Below are 23660 nucleotides of genomic sequence, written 5' to 3' on the forward strand. Positions count from 1 at the left end.
GTTTGCTGAGCGCACACGATGGACTATAATTATTTCCGCACACGGATTACTTAATCACCTTAGAATTTATTCAGTACTTTGACCGTCCTATCTGGTACAATTATTTCACTCAAGAAAACTATCTCCTCATGGAGACAAGACCTAGCCACAATGGCTAAAATCTGCAGTTGAACTCAGTCTACTTTCGTTGGTTTGATTTCGCAGAGCAGCTCAACAATTTTTCGTCCGCTTTGTATCACAAATGCCGGAGAAGGAGACTTCGTCATGGCGTCCCTTCATATTTATAGCAGTTACCCCCTCCCTTCGGATATCTCCCTTTGCCGCCAAGAGAATTTCTATAAATTTTCTGACTTACCTAAACTGTAATTTCAAGAGTTTTGAAAGTGACTACATGCTTGCTACATTTCTGGCGGTAGTGTGCATGGACATTTAAAATTTTTACGGGTTCGATTTGTGAGATGATTGACCCCCTTTGATAGGCACTATATTTTTTTGACTTGGCTTGGGTCACGCCATGTACACGCGCTTTGAAATAGTTCACAAAAATGACTTGAGATTCTTCCGCCGTTGACACGTGTGGCTGACGTCACGTACCCCAGAGCGTGGGACCGAAGGTAATCACCTCCTCGTCACGTGTCAAATCCATGCTATCAAGAATCCAACTTTTAAATGATTGTCGATTTATGCATAATGTTCTTAGGGCACAACGGTCATGGGTTCAATATATAATAAAACATAATCCTTGACCTGGTCAATGACTGGAAAACAGGTTGTAGGTTTTAATTCATTCAATAAAAATTGAAGGTCCAATAATACTGCCTTGAGGAATTCCCCTCTTAATTATTACAGTGTCAGATAAAGCTTCTCCTACTCTAATTCTCTGAAATATATTTTCTAGAAATATAGCAACCTATTCAGTCACTATTTTGTCTAGTCCAATTGAACTCTTTTTTGCCAGTAGTCTCCCATGGTCCACCATATCAAATGCCTAAGACAGGTCAATCATGATACAGTCCATCTGAACTCCTAAATCCAAGATATCTGCTATATCTTGCTAGAATCCTACAAGTTGAGCTTCAGTGGAATAACCTTTCTTAAATCCAAACTGTTCGACTCGTTCGCTGAATGGTCAGCGTACTGGCCTTCGGTTCAGAGAGTCCTGGGTTCGATTCCCGGCCGGGTCGGGGATTTTAACCTTCATTGGTTAATTCCAATGGCCCGGGGCCTGGGTGTTTGTGCTGTCCCCAACATCCCTGCAACTCACACACCACACATAACACTATCCTCCACCACAAATAACATGCAGTTATCTACACATGGCAGATGCCACCCACCCTCATCGGAGGGTCTGCCTTACAAGGGCTGCACTTGGCTAGAAATAGCCACACGAATTATATATATAATCCAAACTGCCTTCTAGGGAACCAGTTATTAATTTTATAAACATGTCTAATATAATCAGAAATAATTATTTCCCAAAGCTTACATGCAATGCATGTCAAATGGATTAGCCTGTAATTTTCAGCCTTATGTCTATTACCCTTTCCTTTGTACATAGAGGCTACTATAACAACTCTCCATTCATTTGGTATAGCTCCTTCATGCAAACAATAATCATGTAAGTACTTCAGATATGGTATTATATCTCAACCCATTTTCTTTAGTAAATCCCCTGAAATCTTATCAATTCCAGCCACTTTTCTAGTTTTAAACTTTTGTATCTTACTGTAAATGTCATTGTTATCATACATAAATATTAATACCTCTTTAACATTAGTCACCTCCTCTATCTGGACATTATCCTTGTAACCAACAATCTTTACATACTGCTGACTGAATACTTCTGCCTTTTAAGATCCTCACATACACACTCCCCTTGCTCATTAATGATTCCTGGAATGACCTTCTTGGAACCTGTTTCTGCCTTATAGTACCTATACATACCCTTCCATTTTTCACTTAAATTTGTATGAGTGCCAATTATGCTTGCCATCATGTTATCCTTAGCTGACTTCTTTGCTAGATTCAGTTTCCTAGTAAGTTCCTTCAATTTCTTCTTACTTCCACAGCAATTTCTAACTCTATTTCTTTCCAATCTGCACCTCCTTCTTAGTCTCTTTATTCCTCTGTTATAATAAAGTGGGTCTTTACCATTTCCTACCACCTGTGAAGGTACAAACCTTTTTTCACATTCCTGAACAATTGCTTTAAACCCATCCCAGAGTCTGTTTAGATATTTTTTTATGATTTTCCACCAATCATAGTTAAACTCCCTTATACCTGCTTTATCAGCCAGGTGGTAGTGTCTAATAGTCCTACTTTTAAGACCTCCCTTTCTATCACATTTATTTTTAACCACGACAAAAACAGCTTTGTGATCTCTAATACCATGTATTACTTCGGTTTTTCTATAGAGCTCATCTGGTTTTACCAGCCCCACATCCAGTATATTCTTCCCTCTAGTTGGTTCCATCACTCCATCACTCAACCTCCAACTCAATAAATAAAAGTTTTTGTATTATTACAATATTCTCTCTTTGATTATTGTTGAAAGTTCTCACATATGAGTCAGAAGTTAGTCTGATGGATAATCTTGAAACAATACCACAGTTCTTCAGAAGTTATCATGGCTTTATGATAGTGTCATACACACACCTACAAGGGAATAAGCACAAGTTGAGATCATGATTGTGACTGAGATTTTGTTGAAGGGATTGAAAAATAAGTTAAAAACATGCAGACATTGTGTACTATCGTTAATTATATTATACTTTACAAACATGAGGGCAACATGGTCACTCAATGAGTTCCAAAAATGGAATACAGTTGACTCATAGTAAAAGATTATGAAGCTGCGTATGTCCAATAAGTAGCCTATAGAATACTGCAAACAGAGTACCTGATCATAGTAGGTGTAATTCATAATGGTAGTGGTGAGTATTTATTGTGGTGCAGTTTTGAATGCCGTACGCAGCTCTTCAAGAACATCCCAGTCATTTCCAGCCTGACAGCTCAGTGCATGATTCAACAGATATGTCACCACTCCCGCTGGGTATAAAGGAAACCCCTAGCCGGGAGGTAAATACTGCCTCTCCGCCAGATTGTTTTTCTCCCGCCAGTACAAAATCAGAGATTTTTCCAACTATTGGCATTTCTCAGAAACAGATGAGTAAAGAGGCATAGTTTTCACCCTGGGCCTCTCAGGTACTAAAAAATAAAAAAATAAAAATGGCAGAACACCACAAGCTGTCAACCTGCTACCCAAGCATGCAGTGTTCAATATGGGCACCGTGGAATATAGGGCTTACTTAGGATACCACCACTATTTTATCATTTCTTTTAAGACGGCATATTACGTGTGTGTAAGTAAGGAGCTAACTCAGACTCTCCTCACACAAGTCAGATACCAGTAGTGTTCATATGGACTTATAAATTTTGCTGATATCTTCCATTCTCCCTGCACATATTGTGAATAAGCAGTGTTATTACAGACTTGTATTTTATCTTTCAAGTGGTTCATATTGTAAATAGTTTTGTTCAGGTGAACTTATAATTTATCACTGCAATCTTCAAGTTTTCATATTGTAAATATCCAAAGTTTTCATGTCTGTCATTCAAAGTCATTAGCATTATTTTTGTAATGCAAGTGCAGATAGAGCGCCGGCCCCTTGGTGTAGAGGTAGCGTGCTTGCCTCTTCCCCGGAAGCCCTGGGCGATTCCTGACCAAGACAGGGATTTTTCTCTCGACCTGAGGGTGGTTCGAGGTCCACTCAGCCTGCGTGATTAGAATTGAGGAGCTATCTGATGGCAAGATGGCGGCCCTGGTCTCGAAAGCCCAGAATAACGACCGAGAGGATGCGTCGTGCTGACCACAAGGCCCCTCGAAATCTGCAGGCTTTCGGGCTGAGTAGCGGTCGCCCTTCCAAGGGCGTATGTGCCATGGGGTTTGGGTTTAAGTGCAGATAGACTTGCTTTCTGTAATAAAATTGTAAGTGTTGTCTAGTTCTGAAAATTGATTCTATTAGGATATAACAGTATTGTTTAAAGAGGGAGTACACCCAGACGATCATCCTCTCATAACACTAATTAAGAGCGAGAAAAGGATGCGATCCAGTCCTTCCATGAAGGAAGGTATTGACAGAGAAAAAGGGAAACGGCCTCACAAACCAAATACCGTTGGGGTCGGAAGAGGACAGGATTGACCAAGGGATGTCAGATAGGAAAGTTGAAAGCGAGGATCTTGGCTTGGCACAAGTAAGTGGAAGCAATTCCAAACTCGGCTAGGGGCGCTGTAGTCATCAGTGTATATTTCCAAATTGAAAGCTCCTTGGTTCCCATTTAGTTGCCTCTTATGACAGACATGGGATACCGTGGCTATATTGTACTACCCTCACCCACAGGGAACAGGTGCATTTCATAAACAATTGCTACAGGTACTGGTAATTTTCCAAATCACTCTGCTTTATAACTTCAATCATCCATCCAGTTAGCAACTGAAACCTCTCTCACTCTGGTTTGACGATTAAGTCATTATTTCCAGCTATAGTTTATGAATATCTAACAAAGTATATGAAGACAGGAGGCAGAATGGGTTGTGTATTTTACTCATCAGCAATGAAATTGAATCGCTTGTCAATGGTGTGAGGAGAAACCCTGATAATCTCAGCATCTGTCCAGTCAGGTCTAAGGTTCAATTAGTTTACCTGAAACCTAGCCTCAGCTTCATAGCAACCTTATTACATTTATCACTGGGAAGCATTCATGTATCCCACATTACATACTTAAACTCCTTAATACTTTTGCCAGGAAATGAAAACAGAATCATATATTACATATATGAATAGTTTGACATATTTGCAGAATAATTTGCTAACTTCATGCTAATATATTGTACCTTATTTACAGGAGAAAATTTGCCAACTTGGTGCTAATTTACTTTCATTACAAAAGAATAAGATTTGTGAAGTCTGGAAAACCATTCACCAATTTTGTACAGAGTTTTGTTTACAAATTTTTATAATTTTAAATAATTATCTAAATGTGATTTTAGTTCTGTGTTCATAAATATGTTTGTTGTTACAGTACAAAACTCACACAAGAAATAAATAGAAGGTTCCTTTGTATACAGTTTCACATGAAATAACCTGTACGTAGCATTACCATGATAAATTGCACTTATTTCAAATACCTGTTGGCAATACATTTCTTGATCTTTAATATGAATATTATTAACATACTATGAGGACATACTGCAGTACTGCATTCTTGTATATTTCATTATTCAAAATTTATTTTTTGTTTTGTCAAGTGTTTCAATAATCATAGCATCATCAGACAGTGGATCCACCCAACGGCAGATGACTAGAAAATTGAACTAGAACGACAATGGAAAGTCACTTTGCTGCTCACTCCAGACAGCGGGCTGGCCAGCATGTGTTCCTAAGTGAACACTGGTCTCTAACTTTCAGCTCTTATCCTGTGCATTATTTCACCTTCTTTCCAACTGTTCCACCTCATCAAAACACTTGGGGAGATGAAAGTTATTATCTTGGGACACATGAATATGAAATAAACTATTTGTGGCTTGCCCGCAAATTGCCACGCAAATAGAAACAATCAACATTCGATGGTTCCCCATTTCTCTATGTAATGTTTGGGTGCCATGGTTACAGTTTAAAAAAAAAACTGTAAACCAAAATTTATATTTACTAGCATAAAGACTTACACTTAAATCACAGGGGTAGGATTTTAAATAATTAACCATTAAGTATCGCTTAAGAAAGAAAATTAACGCAATATAAAATACAAATGAATTTATTATACAAAACAAATGAGATGAATCGGAAAAGTTTCCTTAAAGCGTGGAGGAATTTATAATTTACTGAATTTACTATTGCTTGCTTTATCTAATTGAAGCTCACCAATTGCAGCTTTCGTTGACGTCATCTGGTTTCCGTGATTACTCGTTCTCTTCTTCTCGATGTAGACTTTGCTCCATGGACATCCTTCCTTCCTTCCTTCTCTGATATGGTACGGGCTATCTGGACTAACACTCCCTACATGCCTAGTCTTTAAATTAGACATTGGCATTATACTTGTAAAAAACTGATCAGCTTTGATCGTAAGAGGAGAAAATTCAGAGATATGAATTTTTCCATATTAGTAGAAATCTCAATCCAACTGAGCTATACTATTTATACGGTACAGACTTGTACCAAAATTCCGTAGACTTGAACTAAACATAGTTCTTCGTCCACAATATTTACTGAATATCATACAAGCCATAAGCTTGTTTCGTTTCTCGTAGATCCGATAACATTACCACAGCGACAACACATTGTACAAAAGTAACTATGTCGCGGAGCGACCACACACTGTATCAAAAATCAAATCACGTCGTTCAAAGTAGATGTTCACAGTAGAAGTACTAGTGATGGAGTACCCGTAGTTAGGTTGTAAGGTTGTAAGGTCGTAAGATCGTAAGGCTCCGTTCTCGTGTAGAGAAACAGTATATATCCGGGCTCACCCCCACTCTTCGTAACAGTTCAATCTCAAAACTCATATACAACGAAGTATCTGATTCGATAGATCGAAGCATCAACTCCCCTTCCCTTGTTCCTCGACAAGTCCAGAAGGCGTGACGATGATATCGCTGACCATCTTGCAAGCCTCGCGCATGGGTCGCTGTTTACTAGCCTTGGTCGTAAAATAAACCCATGACTAACGCAAAATCCCAAGCTTCAAGAATAACCCTCCGTATACACAAACATGAGATGAAATGAAAACAACTATGTCTCAACATATTGACCATATATACAACACAATGAATTCTTATCCTACATAATATAATAATTTAAATAATAAAACGATGTTATCATATATACAATATGATTCCAAAATGCCTTGATTACAAATGATTGACGTTGAATAAATATGTTATTACAAATAATTGCCGATGGCGGATCAACTTGATATCAAATGATATTGCGTAAAGTGATATTATATTAAATTAGTAGGGCTGGAGAAGCCTGAACGGTTACACAGTACAAAACTCACACAAGAAATAAATAGAAGGTTCCTTTGTATACAGTTTCACATGAAATATCCTGTACGTAGCATTACCATGATAAATTGCACTTATTTCAAATACCTGTTGACAATACATTTCTTGATCTTTAATATGAATATTATTAACATACTATGAGGACATACTGCAGTACTGCATTCTTATATATTTCATTATTCAAAATTTATTTTTTGTTTTGTCAAGTGTTTCAATAATCATAGCATCATCAGACAGTGGATCCACCCAACGGCAGATGACTAGAAAATTGAACTAGAACGACAATGTAAAGTCACTTTGCTGCTCACTCCAGACAGCGGGCTGGCCAGCATGTGTTCCTAAGTGAACACTGGTCTCTGACTTTCAGCTCTTATCCTGTGCATTATTTCACCTTCTTTCCTGGTCTTTTCTGTTACTAGTGTTATTTTTGGTTGACTCACCACCAAATACAAAAATCATTTTATGTCTGTACTTTTTCAATATTAACCTGATACTTGGTTCTCATACCAGACAGGACACATAATATTGTATGTTGGGTTCAGTTTACTTTGTGTCTGCTTTTCTGTTACTAGACTAGGTATACATATGTTGAAAATAATTCATCAGGAAGGGGACTTTAGAGGAGGGTTAAAACGTGATTTTTTATGGTTCATTTTACAGGAAAATTGCTTATTAGAAAATTTATTTAGAATCTTATTTACATAATTTTGTGCTCTATACATATTTCAGATACAGTGAAAAATAAAGGAAATATCAAGACAGGAGCTTCAGAGGGTGCCTAAAATATAAAACTCAATGTCTCTCTCAAGTTTTTTTACAGGAAAATTGCTTGTGACAGCATCATTTATTTAGAGTCCCATTTATAAATTTCTTTTTTTTAAATACCATTTTCCAATACAGTGAAAAAATAAGGGAAATTTCAGTGAAAATTTAAATCCAAGAATTGATAACTAGCTGTAAGGGGATATGCTGTGGAGATCATCCTGGTAACATTTTAAGGGTTTGTACATTTGTCTGTACTTTAATATTAACCTGATACTTGGTTTTAAAAATGGAGTTTGGTGGTCCGTGTGAAAGGAAAGGAGGGCAGAAATGAAGACCTGAATACAAAGAACCAGATGCACTAATATCTTTGTTTATAATATGACTACATGTCCCAAAAAAATTGGACAAAGGATTTAATATTGAGAGAAGCATTTTTTGGTCATCAGATGGAGTTACTTAAAAAGTATGAAGTTAACCTACTGTAGCTAACATAATTAGGCTGCTAGACAAATACCACAAGACAAGTAGATACGTATCATACAGACTATTTCTGTTGTAATTTGATTTAACTGTGTTCTGTATTGAATGCTCACTCAATGGTTAAAAAAGTGTTATCATATACATGTTAAGTGATTGTCCTGTAAACAAAGACTAACTACAACAGCTAGTTTAGGCTGGTAAAAATTCTTTGAATTTGAACCTACTTTGTATTTTTAAGACTCTAACATAATTTTCAAGTAGGTTACCATTATGTCTTCTATTCAAAGCATTTAGAACTAAAGAATAGGCCTATATAATTACATCTGCACTAAAATATTATTCCATTTTTAATTAAACAGTTAGTTACATATTTTTTCATTTATCAACTTACTTTACTTCGGCCTACCTAAAGTTGTGGTACAGTAGATATATTTCAGAAATTTTAAAAACTTGAAATGTACAGTAATTCCTATAGATGATGTTTCTTTTCATGGAAGATTGCTGAAGAAAATAAAAGCTAAGCTACTATACTACACAAAAGAGTGGGTGAATACAGGGTGGGGGTAAATTAGAAAAAATAGAACTTATGATTTAGAGTAGGTGAAGTAGGTGATCCTTTAATGATTAAGAGGGGTGTCCCAGAAGCAGTTGGGCCTTTATGTTTTCTCATGTACAGGCATACAAATGATATCAGTAAAGAAATGGAATCAGAGATAAAGCTTTTTGAGGATGATGTTATACTGTATAGGGTACCAGTAGCAAATAAGTTAGGACTGTGAGTGACTGCTAAAAGAACTTGACAATGTTGTGAGATGGAGAGCAGACAATGGTATGATGGCAAACAGGGTTAAAAGTCAGATTGTAAGTTTCACCAAAAGGGAATATCCCTTTAGTTTTAATGACTGTGTTAATGGGATGATAGTATCACATGGGAATCATTGTAAGTACCTACACCCATAATATTGAAATAAGTATTCTGAGAGATAGGGCTGGAGGGAGGATCATTGCATGTGCCATTGCATGGTGTTGCCATGTTCCTGCATTCCTTTCTCCTTCCCTTTGCTTCCGGCTCACTTGTTCATTCGTTCAGACTGATCTATTTTGTTGTACACAACTCAAAAGTGAGAGGTTTGTTAACTCCAAGCAACACAAGCTGGCCAGCGGGCTTATTTCCATGGCAACCATACCCCCTACTCCCTTATTCCCACCCAGGCACATAGTAAACGGGCCTCCCTACAAGAAATGTCAGAATGCTTCTTTCAGTATTACAACCATAGGGACGAGGGGGAATCAAATATAAACGGAATTTTATTTTTTATTTAAATTCATTTATTGAAAAACACAAGGCAATTACAATTTATTTTTCCTGCTTTGGAAATGCATTTGTCACAGCGCATGGGCAGCTTTTTGATGCCCTCATCATAAAAAGAACAGGGTCGTGTCACAAGCCAGTTGTGCATGAAGTCTTTCACACTCGTCGTCTTCAAATCGTTGTCCTTTTAGAGCTTCTTTAAGTGGTCCGAACAAATGGAAATCACAGGGTGATAAATCCGGGCTGTAAGGAAGATGATCAAGTGTAGTCCAGTGCATTTCCTGAAGCTTGGAGATAGATAGAGCTGCAGTATTGGGTCGCACATTGTCATGGAGGAGGTTGAACTGTCGAATTGGTTGGTCTCCTCTTCTGCGGTGATATGCAACCCTCGCCTTTTCTAACAGCTTGCAGTAGTAAGCAGCATTGATTGTGCACTACTTATGCAAAAAATCAATCAGCAAAATGCCTCGCCAATAGAAAAAAAGCTGTTGCAAGAACCTTGCTAGCTGACAGTCGAGTCTTGGCTTTCACTGGTGCTGCCTCCCATTTCCCCCGCCACTCTTTACTGACTTATTTGGATTCGGGAGTGTAGTGGTGGACCAATGTTTCATTGCAGGTGATGATCCGACTCAAAAATGCATCACCTTCTTCCGCAAACCTTGCTGTAAACCTCTGACAGACTTCCAAACGTCTCAATTTTAGATTTTCAGTCAAAAGGCAAGGGACCCCATCTGGAACACACTTTACAGAACTGTAGGTCGTTTGTAATGACTGCTTGACAGCTCCCATAACTGATTCCGAACTGTTCTGCAAATTCTGATACTGTCGCCCATCGATCATCATCAATAATGTCTTTAACTGCATGAATGTTTTAGTCTGTAATGCTGGTCCGAGGACGGCGATTGTGTTGCTGATTTTCTACATGTTCTCACCCTTCCTCAAACTTTTTATGCCAGGCAAACACACGTGTCCTTGACAAAGTTTGTTCGCTGAACTGTGCAGGCAATCTCTGGCAAATTTCTGCCACCGTAACTCCTTCATGAGCAGGAAATTTTATCATTATGCATTGTGCAATGGAGGGGTGCTCCTGTTGCTCTGACATTGTGAGCGTTACTGACGAAATGCTGGGAAATATCTAAAAGTACACTCTCTCCACTCCTAATGGTCCCACCTAAGCATAGCAGAAGCGCGGGGCCAGTCCTACCAACTGTTGATGCTCAGGAACAAAAAATGAAATGGTGTATGGCTTTTAGTGCCGGGAGTGTCCGAAGACATGTTCGGCTCGCCAGGTGCAAGTCTTTCGAGTTGACTCCCGTAGGCGACCTGCGCGTCGTGCTGAGGATGAAATTATGATGAAGACAACACATACACCCAGCCCCCGTGCCATTGGAATTAAACAATTAAGGTTAAAATCCCCGACCCGGCCGGGAATCGAACCCGGGACCCTCCAAACCGAAGGCCAGTACGCTGACCGTTCAGCCAACGAGTCGGACTCAGGAACAAAAATCCTGTTTATATTTGATTGACTTTCGTATAAATATAAGGGAAGATATTTATTAGGGTAATCGTGTTAATGAGGTTATAAATAAAGGCTACAGACCTCTTCATATTATGGTTATGAGAGTATTTAGGGGTTGTTGTAAGGATGTAAAGGAGGGGGCATATAAGTCTCAACTAAGATCCCATTTAGAGTATGGTTCCAGTACATGGGACCCACACCAGGATTACTCGATAAGAGAACTGGAAAAGATCCAAAGGAAAGCAGTTTGATTCGTTCTGGGTGATTTTCAACAAAAGAGTAGTGTTATCAAGTACTTTGCGCTGGGAAGACTTGAGAGTAAGGCGACAAGCTGCTCGATAATAGGTATGTTCTGAACTGTCAGTGAAGAGATGACATGGAATGACATAATACATGAATAAGCTTGACTGGAGCTTTTAAAGGTAGGAAAGATCATAATTTGAAGATGAAGTTGTAATTTAAGAGGAAACTGGGGGATATATTCATTTATAGGAAGAGGAATATTAGGGAATTTATTAAGGGAAATATTTCATAAATTACCAAGTTCTTTGAAATCATTTCAGAAAAATACTATGTAAATAATCGATATGGAAACTGTCATCTGGGTTACAGCCCTAAATACAAATCAATTATGATTGATTGATTGATTGATTGATTGATTGATTGATTGATTGATTCTCTCCCTGACTACTTTTAAAATAAATTGTCCTCATGTACTGAGTATAATGTTTATTTGTCATCAGGGATGCATTAATCACATGTGTGGTGAACACATTCACGAGCCTGCTAGCAGGATGTGTCACTTTCTCCATTCTGGGTCACATTGCACTTGAGAAGGGAGATGATGTTGCTAATGTGGTCAAGAGTGGTCCTGGACTTGTGTTTCTCACCTACCCAGAAGTGGTCCTCAAACTTCCTGGGGCTCCTGCCTGGGCTGCCATCTTCTTCTGCATGCTTGTGGTAATTAAAAATGTTGTTATTATGTATTTGTTGTGTTACCATTAAACCTTAAATATACCTATATAAGGTCACATAAGCCACTAAATAATAGCTGATGTATGCATTTAAGGAAATTCTAAAATATCACTGAAACCTACAATTTTGAGGAAATAAACTTTAAAACCAAAACAAAACAAAAATAACTAATATAAATTTTAATTAATTCAATGCATATTATCTGCAGAACATTTCACCTTTCTTGATTTTGAGTTGTAATCATTATAAAATTTCAAAACCATTATGTTAAAAACAGTGCTGTTAATTGTATTATTATTATTATTATTATTATTATTATTATTATTATTATTATTATTATTATTATTATTATTATTATTATTATTATTATTATTATTATTACTACTATTATTATTACCGGTATTATTATTATTATCATTATTATCATTATTATTATTAAAATCAAAGAGTCATATTCAGTTCAAAACCGGTTTTCGGACACTAAGGTGATCAGTGATTAAAACTTATTTAAAACATACTACAGTAATCCACATAGACGTGTCGTCAAGATAAAATGGAGCTCAGATGAAACAAACTGTAAAAAAAAAAAAGAAATGAATGATTGATTGAGTGTTCATTCATTCTGTTACTGATTATTATGTCTCAAACAACTGTTCTATTTCACCCCTTTTATGTCCTTCCTTCAGAGGCACATTTTGGTATTACAGTTAAGTTTCCTCCATCTTCGTTCAGTTATGAGTATTTTATCAAGAGTCTTTCATGTAATGGTGTCATTTTATATTTTGCTTTTCCAAACCCCATGAATTAATATTACATATTTGTCTATTTCTTTTGCTCCTTGCAATTTCTGTAACTACCCATGCTGCAACAGACCATTAGCATGTTAACCTTCAAGTTGACTGCTGCTCAGCCAGATTCCCTGCAGATACTGCAGTACCACGTGGTCACTGGGGGAACATACTCAGCCATATAGCATAGTTTTCTTTACTAGGTCTGCTAATTCTCATATCAAACAGCTCCTCAGTTGGTCTCATGAGGCTGAGTGAGCCTCGATCCAGCCCTCAGTCTAGAGTTAAAAGCCCCAGATTCACTCACGGTGAGGGAGACATGCTACACCTACACCTCACGACTGGCAGTTTCTGTAATTGCTATTATGTTAATTCTATTCCTACATATGGTAGGTCATTATCTAACTCTTATTCTTTAAGGCTTCTCACATTTTAAGTTCCTAATTGCATTGTATCTTGAATAATCGCAAAAAGGGCCCTTGCATGTGCCCGGGGAGTTGCAAAATCCAAACTATGTTTCTCCAATGCTCTCTTTGCATTTATTGAGGTTCTGGCATGGTTCATCTTTAGAAATAACTTGAGGATGTGACTCATCAGACTAATGGTTTGGTACACATCACATGTCTTTGCAGTTTGTTTTCTCAACAATGTCATGAAGGTTAGCAAGGAAAGATCTTTGAACTAAATACGAGAGTTGAGTCATAAGTCATGGCAACTATTTTTTTCTTGCAAACAGGAGGCAACACGGAAAATCTAAGATATGCATTTGGAAATATAGGGCATGTACTTATGCATAGTGTCTGAAGACAAATTCTGACTTCAGGAGATTCTCGTAGGAAAGTGACAGAGCACAAGCCATTGGTAAACATTGTTTTATTATGATATAGACAGCAAATACACAAGACTATGTACAAAGGACAGACTTTTGAAATAATCACCCAAGGTTTCCACTGTGCGTTGCCAGCGGTGAAACAAATTGGCAGTTGATACTCTACCCCGTTTGAATGTCTCCACACATCTCACCACTGTTCTATAGGGCATGGCATGCACACCTAACACTTCCCGCAGCTCTGCACGGCATTGGCGTGCATTTCTACCGTGGAGAACTGTTATTTTAATATATGATCATTGCTCCTGCTTGTTGACTTCCATTTTGTGATGCTCTCACTCACACACTGAACTTGGGGGCATGCTTAGTCCCACACTGTTGTTTACATACACTATCAGTGGCATCATACGCAAGTACATACCGTACATTTCCAAATGCATATCTTAGATTTTCCATGTTGTTTCCTGTTCACGAGGAAAAAAAATAGTTGCCATGACTTATGACTCGACCAATGTAGTTAGTCAAATCTAAAGCTAATAATATCTTCCTAACATTAAATTTATCTTAATTTTCCAGATTTTAGGAATTGACAGTGAGTTCTGCATCGTGGAGAGTTTTGTAACAGGAATGGTAGACAACTGGCCTGAAACTCTGCGACCTCATCGTCGGAAATTTACTTTGTCCATCTGTCTGTTGATGTTCCTCCTTGGCATCCCAATGGTAACTCATGTAAGTACAGATACTATATTCACTTTTTAGACTATCTGAATATTTTTTCAATTCCTTGGCTGAATAGTTAGTGCTGAGGCCTTCGGTTCAGAGGGTTCTGGATTTGATTCTTGACAGTCAGGGTTTGTAATCGTGTCTGACTAATTCTCCTTCCTTGGGGACTGGGTGTTCGTTACAATGCTTTCTCCTTCTTATTCAGACAACACACCACAGTACCAACCACTACAGAAACATGCAATAGTGGTTACATCCCTCCACTTAGTGTTAGCATCAGTAAAGGCATCCGGCCGTAAAACATGATCAAATCCTCATGTGCAACATAGTTCGCACCTGCAACACCACAGGTGTGTGGGGAAAAAGGCTGTAAAAGAAGGATATTTTAATATCTTTTGGTTTCATTTTCAGTTGCACAAAAGATTGATAGAAAATTTCAATAATAGATCCTAGTGTTTGGGATAGTGGTTTTAAGGTTGAAAAACTACAGTATTATCAGCCTCTATTAATATTCAACAAAGAAGATTGGGAAGACTTTTGATCATTGAATAAATTGGGTTTCTGCTAATATATAAGGCTGAAAAAATGAAAGACTCTCCAGGCGTCATAAACTTGAAACTACAGTATGTTTCGAGAAGAGAATAAGAATTGATCTAAGATGTTTGGAGGAGGATCCTGTCAAAAGCCAATAGAAGCAATTTGGGCTTCTATCATCACGGCACCATGGCTCTTGAGTTTGTAAGTGCCTGGGGTAAGATTTTAATGAAACAGATCTGAAACACTTAACTACAGTTCCATCTTCCTATTAACCACAGTCTACATTTTTCAAACTATTCCCTGATTTTGTTCATGAATACCATTTTTCATCCTCTTCCATCTGCCTGTAGCAGTTTTCCCCCTACTTAATAAGTGTGTCTCCTAAATCTTGTTTGTTCTGATGGCCAGGCAGGCACCAATTTTTGGTAATGAGACAAAGTCTCTCATAGTGCATTGGCACTGCCGGTGACTCCAAGTAGCCTATGCAGTGGCCTCCACAGGGTATGCAATAACCATGCGTCATGGTGGGTGTGATTTTTAAGGATGTTTGATGATAGGAATCTAGGGTATGTTCCACATTTTAGCAGTAAGTTAACCAGAAAAGGTGATGAAACCTTGTTGTAAAGTTCCATTTTCTATAGCTTGGGTGCATTTCAAATACTAGTCAGTGCATACGAGACTTTTCCCCCTTTAACTTATGAGAAAGTTGATACCAGGCTTGAAATGACAAATTTCTCATATCGTTACTTGTTTTTCATCCCAACTTCTTCACATCCTCTTCATTGTATTCCAGATCCAAATGAGTTAAGTTCTTCATTCAGGCCTCAACAGATTTTTAAATGTTTATCATCTACTAATAGTCTTCTGGCATTGTTAATGTGTTGCATATGTTTCCTCAGTCTGCTTTTATTAATCCTAAACCATGAATATTTCTAGAAGAATAAAACATTGGGGTTAAACAAATCTGTTTTACTGTTACTTGGGGAATTTAGCAAAATCCTTGAGAAAGGAGGCCAATATTTTTTACAATGGAGTATTTTTCAAGGGGTAGGTAATGCTGGGCTAAATATGTTGGTTAATAATATTCAGTTTCTGATCTGGTTTTAGGAATCTGGAGACAGCTAAACTATTGAATTTTTAATTATTTTGTATTTATCTCAAACACCTTCATTTGTATATGAGACACCAAGCATTTAACTCTTTCATCTGCATTTAAATATTAACATTTATTACGATTCAGATTGATAATAGAAGCCTTCAATCTTTTATATTTATGATCTTTGCTTTTAAGCCAATTGTAGCTGAATTACTAACTGTCATGTTAAGAGGTATTTGAAGTGATGCTTCATCTTTTCCAACCAGATATGTCATCCGCAAATGCCATAACAGAAATTCTTTCCGTGCCATCACAAAATTGAAAACCATAAGCTTCACCAATTTTGCTATATTGGAGAATTTGGTCAATAACACATTTAAAGAATATAGGTGACATAAGAAAGCCTTGCACTGCTCCTTTTTGCAGTTTTAATTTAAGTGTTTTATTTATACTGCCATCTACTTAAACCATTTCCTTTGACCAGAGAAAATATGAAGTCCCTTAAATTATTAGGCATGTCAGTGTTATTTAGACATATTTAGATACTCATAACACACACTGTCGTATGCCTTATTCAGGAACGTAATGCACCAGTCCTTTTTATTTTTCTTGAAAATTTTGACAATATTTGTTAATGGATCTTCTTCATATCGCACTGACACGGATAGGTCTTATGGCAACAATGGGATAGGAGAGGGCTAGGAGTGAGAGGGAAGCGACCATGGCATTAAGGTACAGCCCCATCATTTGCCTGGTGTGAAAATGGGAAACCACAGAAAACCATCTTCAGGGCTGCCGACAGCGAAGTTTGTCACCCGTGACAATTGAGTCCAAAAAGTTCTCCTGTTCGTCTGCAAAGCATTGAAGAGGGAAGAATCAACTCATTGCTGCATGTGGTCTTCAGTCAGCATCTTGCATCTTGTGTACACCTTCCGGTATTTCAACTTCAACTCATTCCTGGTATGCACTAGCTATGCGTCTTGATGGGTGTGCTATTTACCAACTGATGAGCCCAACTTAGCACACTGGGACAAAACGCTGGCAACCAGGAATGAGTTAGCTGGAAAATTTATAATGTCCAATAATGGAACATTTATATTGGTATTATAAATTCACTCATTCAGGACAAATATTTCAGGTTCCCTATGGGAATCAACATCTGTATCATCTGATGGCCAGGCAGGCATCAATTTTTGGAAATGAGACAAAGTCTCTCATAGTGCATTGGCACTGCCGGTGACTCCAAGTAGCCTATGCAGTGGCCTCCATGGGGTATGCAATAGCCATGCATCATGGTCGGTGTGCTATTTGCCAACTGATGAGCCCAGCTTAGCACACTGGGGTGAAACGCTGGCAACCAGAAATGAGTTAGCTGAAAAATGTATAATGTCCAATAACGGACCATTTATATTGGTATTACAACCACATCACTTAAACATATTTTTCTTTAAAATGAACAAAAATCATGGTTGTAAGAGGATCCTTATATTTTTCTTATAAAGGGGAAATAACCTACATCGAGTACAAATTTTATCTGCTGAAATTTCTCTGCTTTTTTATTACCACCATGAGAGACAGGCAGACATAGGTATTTTAAGTACAGGTGGATTTTTATCAATGCTGTTAAATTCAGACATAGTATTTACAATAAGTTCATGATGCTCTCCTACTAATATGCTATAGTACTAGTACAGGTCCCAAAGTTAGTTCTATTTCTGTAACACTACCTACAGTCTATGCCTGTAGCAGTTTCCCCCCTACTTAATAAGTGTGCCTCCTAAATCTTGTTTGTTCTGAAAAAAGTGAGAAATATTAATATGGTATAGGGAAGAGCCTTGTGATTTTTAAGGTTTGATGATAGGAATCTAGGGTATGTTCCACATTTTAGCAGTAAGTAAGTTAACCAAAAAAGGTGATGAAACCTTGTTGTCAAGTTCCATTTTCTATAGCTTGGGTGCATTTCAAATACTAGTCAGTGCATACGAGACTTTTGAAAGGTAAAGATGTACCCTGTGATTCAAATTCTGTGTAAAGTTGTAAGTCTAATGGTTAATAAAATCCTATAAAATTCTCAGCTTGTTTGCTATCAATAAGTTCTGAATAATTTTTGTCAATCCCCATTCATCTAACAATAAGATCTACTTAATATATCACAAGCCTGATCGAAAATTGCAACAATTTACCAGTGTCGTGTAATATGGTGTGTTTGCAGGGTGGAGCCTACGTCTTCCAGCTGATGGATTTCTACTCAGCCAGTGGAATGTCCCTGCTTTGGGTATGCTTCTTCCAGACCATCGCCATCTCATGGATATTTGGGGCAAAGAAATTCTCTGACTGTGTACATCAGATGATGGGTATTCGTCCCAATGAGTTTTGGTACATCTGCTGGGTGTTCTTAGCGCCTGTTGTCATGCTGGTTAGTATAACAAACCTTTCATTATCCAACAATGAATCAGTCCAAATTTATAATTTTGTAAACTATTGTGCTTGTATTCTGGAGATGATAGGTTCAAACCCCATCATCAGCATTCCTGAACATAGTTTCCTGTTGTTTGCCATTTTTTGCTCAAGTGTCAGGATTGTATCTAAATTCAGCCCATACTGGCTACAGTCCCAGTCCTTTCTCATTTCAGCATCACTAAAATCTGTATTTGTTAGTGCAGCATTAAACTTCTATCTATAGGATATTCTATGTCTAGCACATAGTTAACACAAATATATATATATATTCTGGTCATGTTAGAATACTTTGATATGTTTGTGTACCTTGCCTTGAAATTATTATCATTGGATTTGAATTCATAAACGTTGGGCAAGTTATACATGTCTGTAGACCAGTATTTAGGTACTCTTACACCCCTGGGCAAAGAAACATTGATACCTCCTACATATAAAAGTACACAGAATTTTAAGCATTTTAATGTATTGAGGAAAGCAGCAGGAAACTACCTCACTCCTCTTTTCCCTAATATGCTTCTTCATTGACGCCTAGGTTATCTAGGACAGCTGTTGGTGAAACTGTGGAGGACCAAACCAGCCTTCAGGCTGAATACCCAACATACAATGTATTATTTTACTTTACTTTTATTACTAGCACTTACTTTAAATTAATGCAACTTATACAAAACTAAAATTAAAAACACAAATTATTATAGAAATTTACCTGAGCTTACTCATATTCAAACTGTGACAATAAAGTTTGATGAATGAAGTCAGAACGGTCGGTCCGGCAACACTGGCGACACACAACGCTGCACCTGCGTAGCAGCAGGTTTTGACCACCTGCTCCTAACGTTGTTCAGTTGAACATTGTTTGTGTGCTGTGTAAGACCTGTTTGACACAGTGCGTGTTTATTGCATTGGTTCTGAACTGTGAACAGGAACAAGAACGACCAAAAGATCAATGTACAGTTTTGTTTTAAGCTTGGCAAGACACCAAAAGAAATGCATGCGATGCTGGTACAGGTTTACGAAGATCAAGCACTGTCCTTGAAGTGTGTGTACGAGTGGTTCACCCGTTTTCGAGGAGGCAGGGAAAGTGTTTCTGACAATCCCTGTAGCGGAAGACCAGCGACCGCCATCAGTGACAGAAACATTGAGAAGGTGAGGACATTAATCACGAATGATCAGCGATTAACTGTGCGCACGATAGCGGATGAACTGCAGATTAACCCTGAATCCATGCGACAAATCGTTACCCAGAAGTTAGGGAAGAGGAAAACGTGTTCTCGTCATGTGCCACATCACTTGACTGATGATCAGAAGCAGGCACGTTTAGAGGTTTCACAGGATTTTGTCAAAACGGCGGATGCGACACCAAATTTCTTGAACTGTATTGTCACTGAGGATGAAATTTGGTGTCACAGGTATGACCCTGAAATGAAAATGCAAAGCATGGAATGGCGTTCTCCAGGATCACCTCGTTGGAAAAAGGTCAGAGCCAAAAAGTCACGCATCAAAATCGCTTTGAAAGGAAATAGATTTGACGATATTCCTGACATCCAACGAAACATGACAAGGCTTTTGAACACCATCCCAAAGGAAGCCTTCTTGTAAAGTTTCCAGGACATGTATCGCCAATCTCAGCAGTGCATAGTTATGGGAGGGGACTATTTCGAAGAACAGTAATGTCACTGTTGTGCATTGTTCATATATGTTGATAGTACAGGACTATTCACCAAACTTTATTGTCACAGGTTGTATTTTATCAAAAACCAGAACAGCAGGGCCTTGTTCAGATCACGAGCTGCTTCCTCCTTGCTCTGTCATAGGCATATGAATTTCCCATAGTCCAGTCATACAATACAGTAATAGGTACAGTTCTTTGATAATGAGTTTGGAATAAGAACAACCCAGTTTTCATTTAGTCATTTTAGCAATAGCAGGTGTGTTGCTATCATAAAAACCGAAACAAAACTTGAACCATTTTGAGAAAACTACTTCATTGCTCTTTCTGACACACATATTGTTATTCTGTTATAATTGAAATGTGCAAGGAGTGAAATTTTGTGGTGTTAAACAAAGGATATAGCTTGGTGTTCAAAAAAAAAAAAGAAAGCTAAGGCTTGCATGGGATTAGTCTAAGAAAAAGGTAAACCTGCGACCTGCTACAAGTTGTACCCCATATGTGATAGTAACCTAGCTACACAAAGAATCATTGCAAATAAATTAGGAATATTGCTAAAAATTGCCCATACCAACAAGTATTTGAATGTGGAAAAAGTTCACACAAGTCAATTATTGTTTTGTCACACTTCAGAATGCCATATGAACATCAGAAAACTGTTGAAATTCACCTAATTGGAAAAAATGGAAATTGGTGATTGCATTAGAGTTGTTTATCTAAATTATTGCAACAAAATCTGCACAAGTTACTACCATTCAAGGCATAAGAAGAAATTTCAATAATAGTATATAGAATGCAAGGAAATATGCATAAATTAAGGAAGAGATGGAGAACAGCGACTTACCATGTAAAAACATGTGGATGGAGAACATACAGAAGAAAGACATGGGTCCAGAATTTTTGACTTCCACCTTCACCAGTGAAGGATAGAATAATGATGGTAGCAGTCATTGTTGACAAGTAAACACTGAGGTAAAGGGAGAGAGGAGACAAGGCAAAAGAAAGAGAGTGAGGAAAAAAAAAAAAAAAAAAGGATTGGTGGAGGTGGGATAGGACACATAAAAGTGTGGAGCCTGATGCAAGTAAGAGGAAGTAATGCCAGAGCTCAGTCTGTAGGGTTTTCACACATCCCTATTCTTTAATTACAAGCAGCAACCTAGAGTGAAAATTTTGCTCAGAGATTGCACTACAACCAGCCTCACACCCCAGCAGGTTCAGATTCGATCAAGCCACATGGTCTTGCTTGAGCAGTGAGGTCGTGCTATCGAGCTGATCGAGGTATCGATCATTGACATTAGTAGGCGAGTAAGCTTTGAGTGCAGCTTTTAAGGATAGGAAATATCATAATTAATTAATTAATCAATTTATTTATTTATTTATTTATTTATTTATTTATTTATTTATTTATTTATTTATTTAGCAGTAGCAATGTTAGGGCTTGTAGCCCTATGAAGATAAAGTTCAAAATTGGGGTCAAAGTTAATTTATAGGAAGTGGAATTATAGATCGGAATAATTATGTTCTGTATGATTCTGAAGGTTTGACGCTCAGCCCTCTTTCTGGAGAGGTGGAGTGAAGCTTTCACAAATATGCTACATAGAAAGGAAGACTAATGAGGAAGTCCTCAACTTGTTACATAAGAAAAAAGGAGCTTATATCAACCATCAAGGAGCAAAAGCTCTGGTACAATGGGCACGTCATGAGAGGTGAACGATGTGAACTTTCCAACTCATCATCGAGGGGAAAACTGAAGGACAACGATGTGGGGAGATGGAGAAATTCCTGGCTAAAATACTTGCTCCACTGGTATAGACGAGCATCTATTGAAATCTTCACGAGTAATCATAATCTATTGAAATGCCAACTTTTGTAGGAAGAGGCAATAATCCTTAAGTGCAAGCACCTTTATAGATGCAAGCAACTTGATGATCATATGGCGTACAATGCTGAAGACAAGAGATAGGAAACTTAAAAGGGTCCACCTTTTCAATACAAAAATGTTATAGTTTATTTATAACATATATTTGCACTTGGAACTAGTTTTGACGCTGTTTGGCGTCATCATCAGCCAAAATGTGGGAAATAGGCTAGCATGTAGACATTTAAATTACACAAGGCGTTACATTAAACAATAGATTTAAATGAAGACAAGAGAGGAAAACAGACTATAATAAAACTAAAAGCTTATAACCTCAAGAGGGCCATTTTCAACTGGATCAGCAGCTGGAGTGAAGTTAAAACTTTAAAATGCATGGAATAATCTTTTTGTACAACGAGGAAACAGAGTTTGGTCTTGAAGAAAAAGAAGATTCAGATTTTTCAGGGTGCATTTCGAGCTACAGCCATGGAGGATGTTGGTGACTCTCTGGATAAAGATAAAGATTTTAGAAACCAAATGCTGACTGAGGACAAAATAATGGACCAGACACAAGTAGTTTCCAGTGAAGATGAGGAAGGTGATATCAGTGAATGTAATAGAACAATGTTTAAATTGTCAAACATAACAGAAAATTTGGACAATGACATTAATCCAGACTAACAAAAGTATTACCTTACATTAAAATAGATGTGGCAACATGTGATTAAAGAACAGTGCAGGAAAGTGTCTCAACCAAAAATAAGTTTCATCTTCAAGCCATTATTAGCAAATATTGGGGATGACAATATTGCCATGGCATCAACATCATTTAGTAGTGTCTCTTTGCCTGCTGTGGACCATATCAATATCGATTCAGATGACAGCAGCAAGTAACTGGTAAAGTACCATTCTACAGTAAATGTAGCATATACATTTCCTATACAGAATTTCTTTTTTAATTGCCAGGGCTAGGATTTTGATAACAAGTCATCTTTTAATTGATTCACAACAGACATTGCTAACATGCACAGAAATCCTGATTATAGTTTCCACATTGTAGAAATGCTAATTTATTGGGTCATTTTTGGCCATTTTGTATTTCTAGGTCATTTTCTATTATTATAAGTGTTCATTTGGTCATTTTATGGAACTTATTAGGCTATTTTATACTTCTTGAGTCATTTTTTTACATGTTTGAGGATTTTGAAGCAATTACACATGTGGTATTGGACAATATAAGTGAGGATGAATATGGATTGAGAATCTTCACAGCACTTTATCTATCTGGGAACTAGAAACTTAGTTCACCATTTACTTCTTGGAAATGTCCACATTCCAGGAGAGACACATCCAATTGGAGAAGTCTTCCTCGTGAACAGTCAAGTTTTTCTTCTGAAGACATGGAGAAAAGTTCTCTGTGAGACGCAAAGAATTTCACCTTGTTTTCTTGACATGGCAAAATCCCAAAAGCTTATTATAATGCCTATAACATAAATATAGGCTATACCAAATCGATTAGTAAATAGATTGTAAAATTTCATTTTAAATTTGTCATTTTTTAAGCTTTTTGACCATTTTACTGGATTATT

General features: G+C 37.5%; 1 protein-coding gene across 1 annotated transcript in view; it reads left to right on the plus strand.

Moving 5' to 3' along the window:
• The window catches only part of LOC136879227 (sodium- and chloride-dependent GABA transporter 1), a 222470-nt gene that overhangs the window by 188922 nt on the left and 9888 nt on the right, over positions 1-23660 (plus strand). The window contains exons 8-10 of the mRNA XM_067153030.2: positions 11883-12099; positions 14308-14460; positions 18300-18503. Coding sequence (XP_067009131.2) covers positions 11883-12099; positions 14308-14460; positions 18300-18503 — 574 coding nt within the window. The remainder of the gene's footprint in view (positions 1-11882; positions 12100-14307; positions 14461-18299; positions 18504-23660) is intronic.

Source organism: Anabrus simplex, chromosome 8 (assembly GCF_040414725.1).
Source record: "Anabrus simplex isolate iqAnaSimp1 chromosome 8, ASM4041472v1, whole genome shotgun sequence".
Lineage (NCBI taxonomy): Eukaryota > Metazoa > Arthropoda > Insecta > Orthoptera > Tettigoniidae > Anabrus > Anabrus simplex.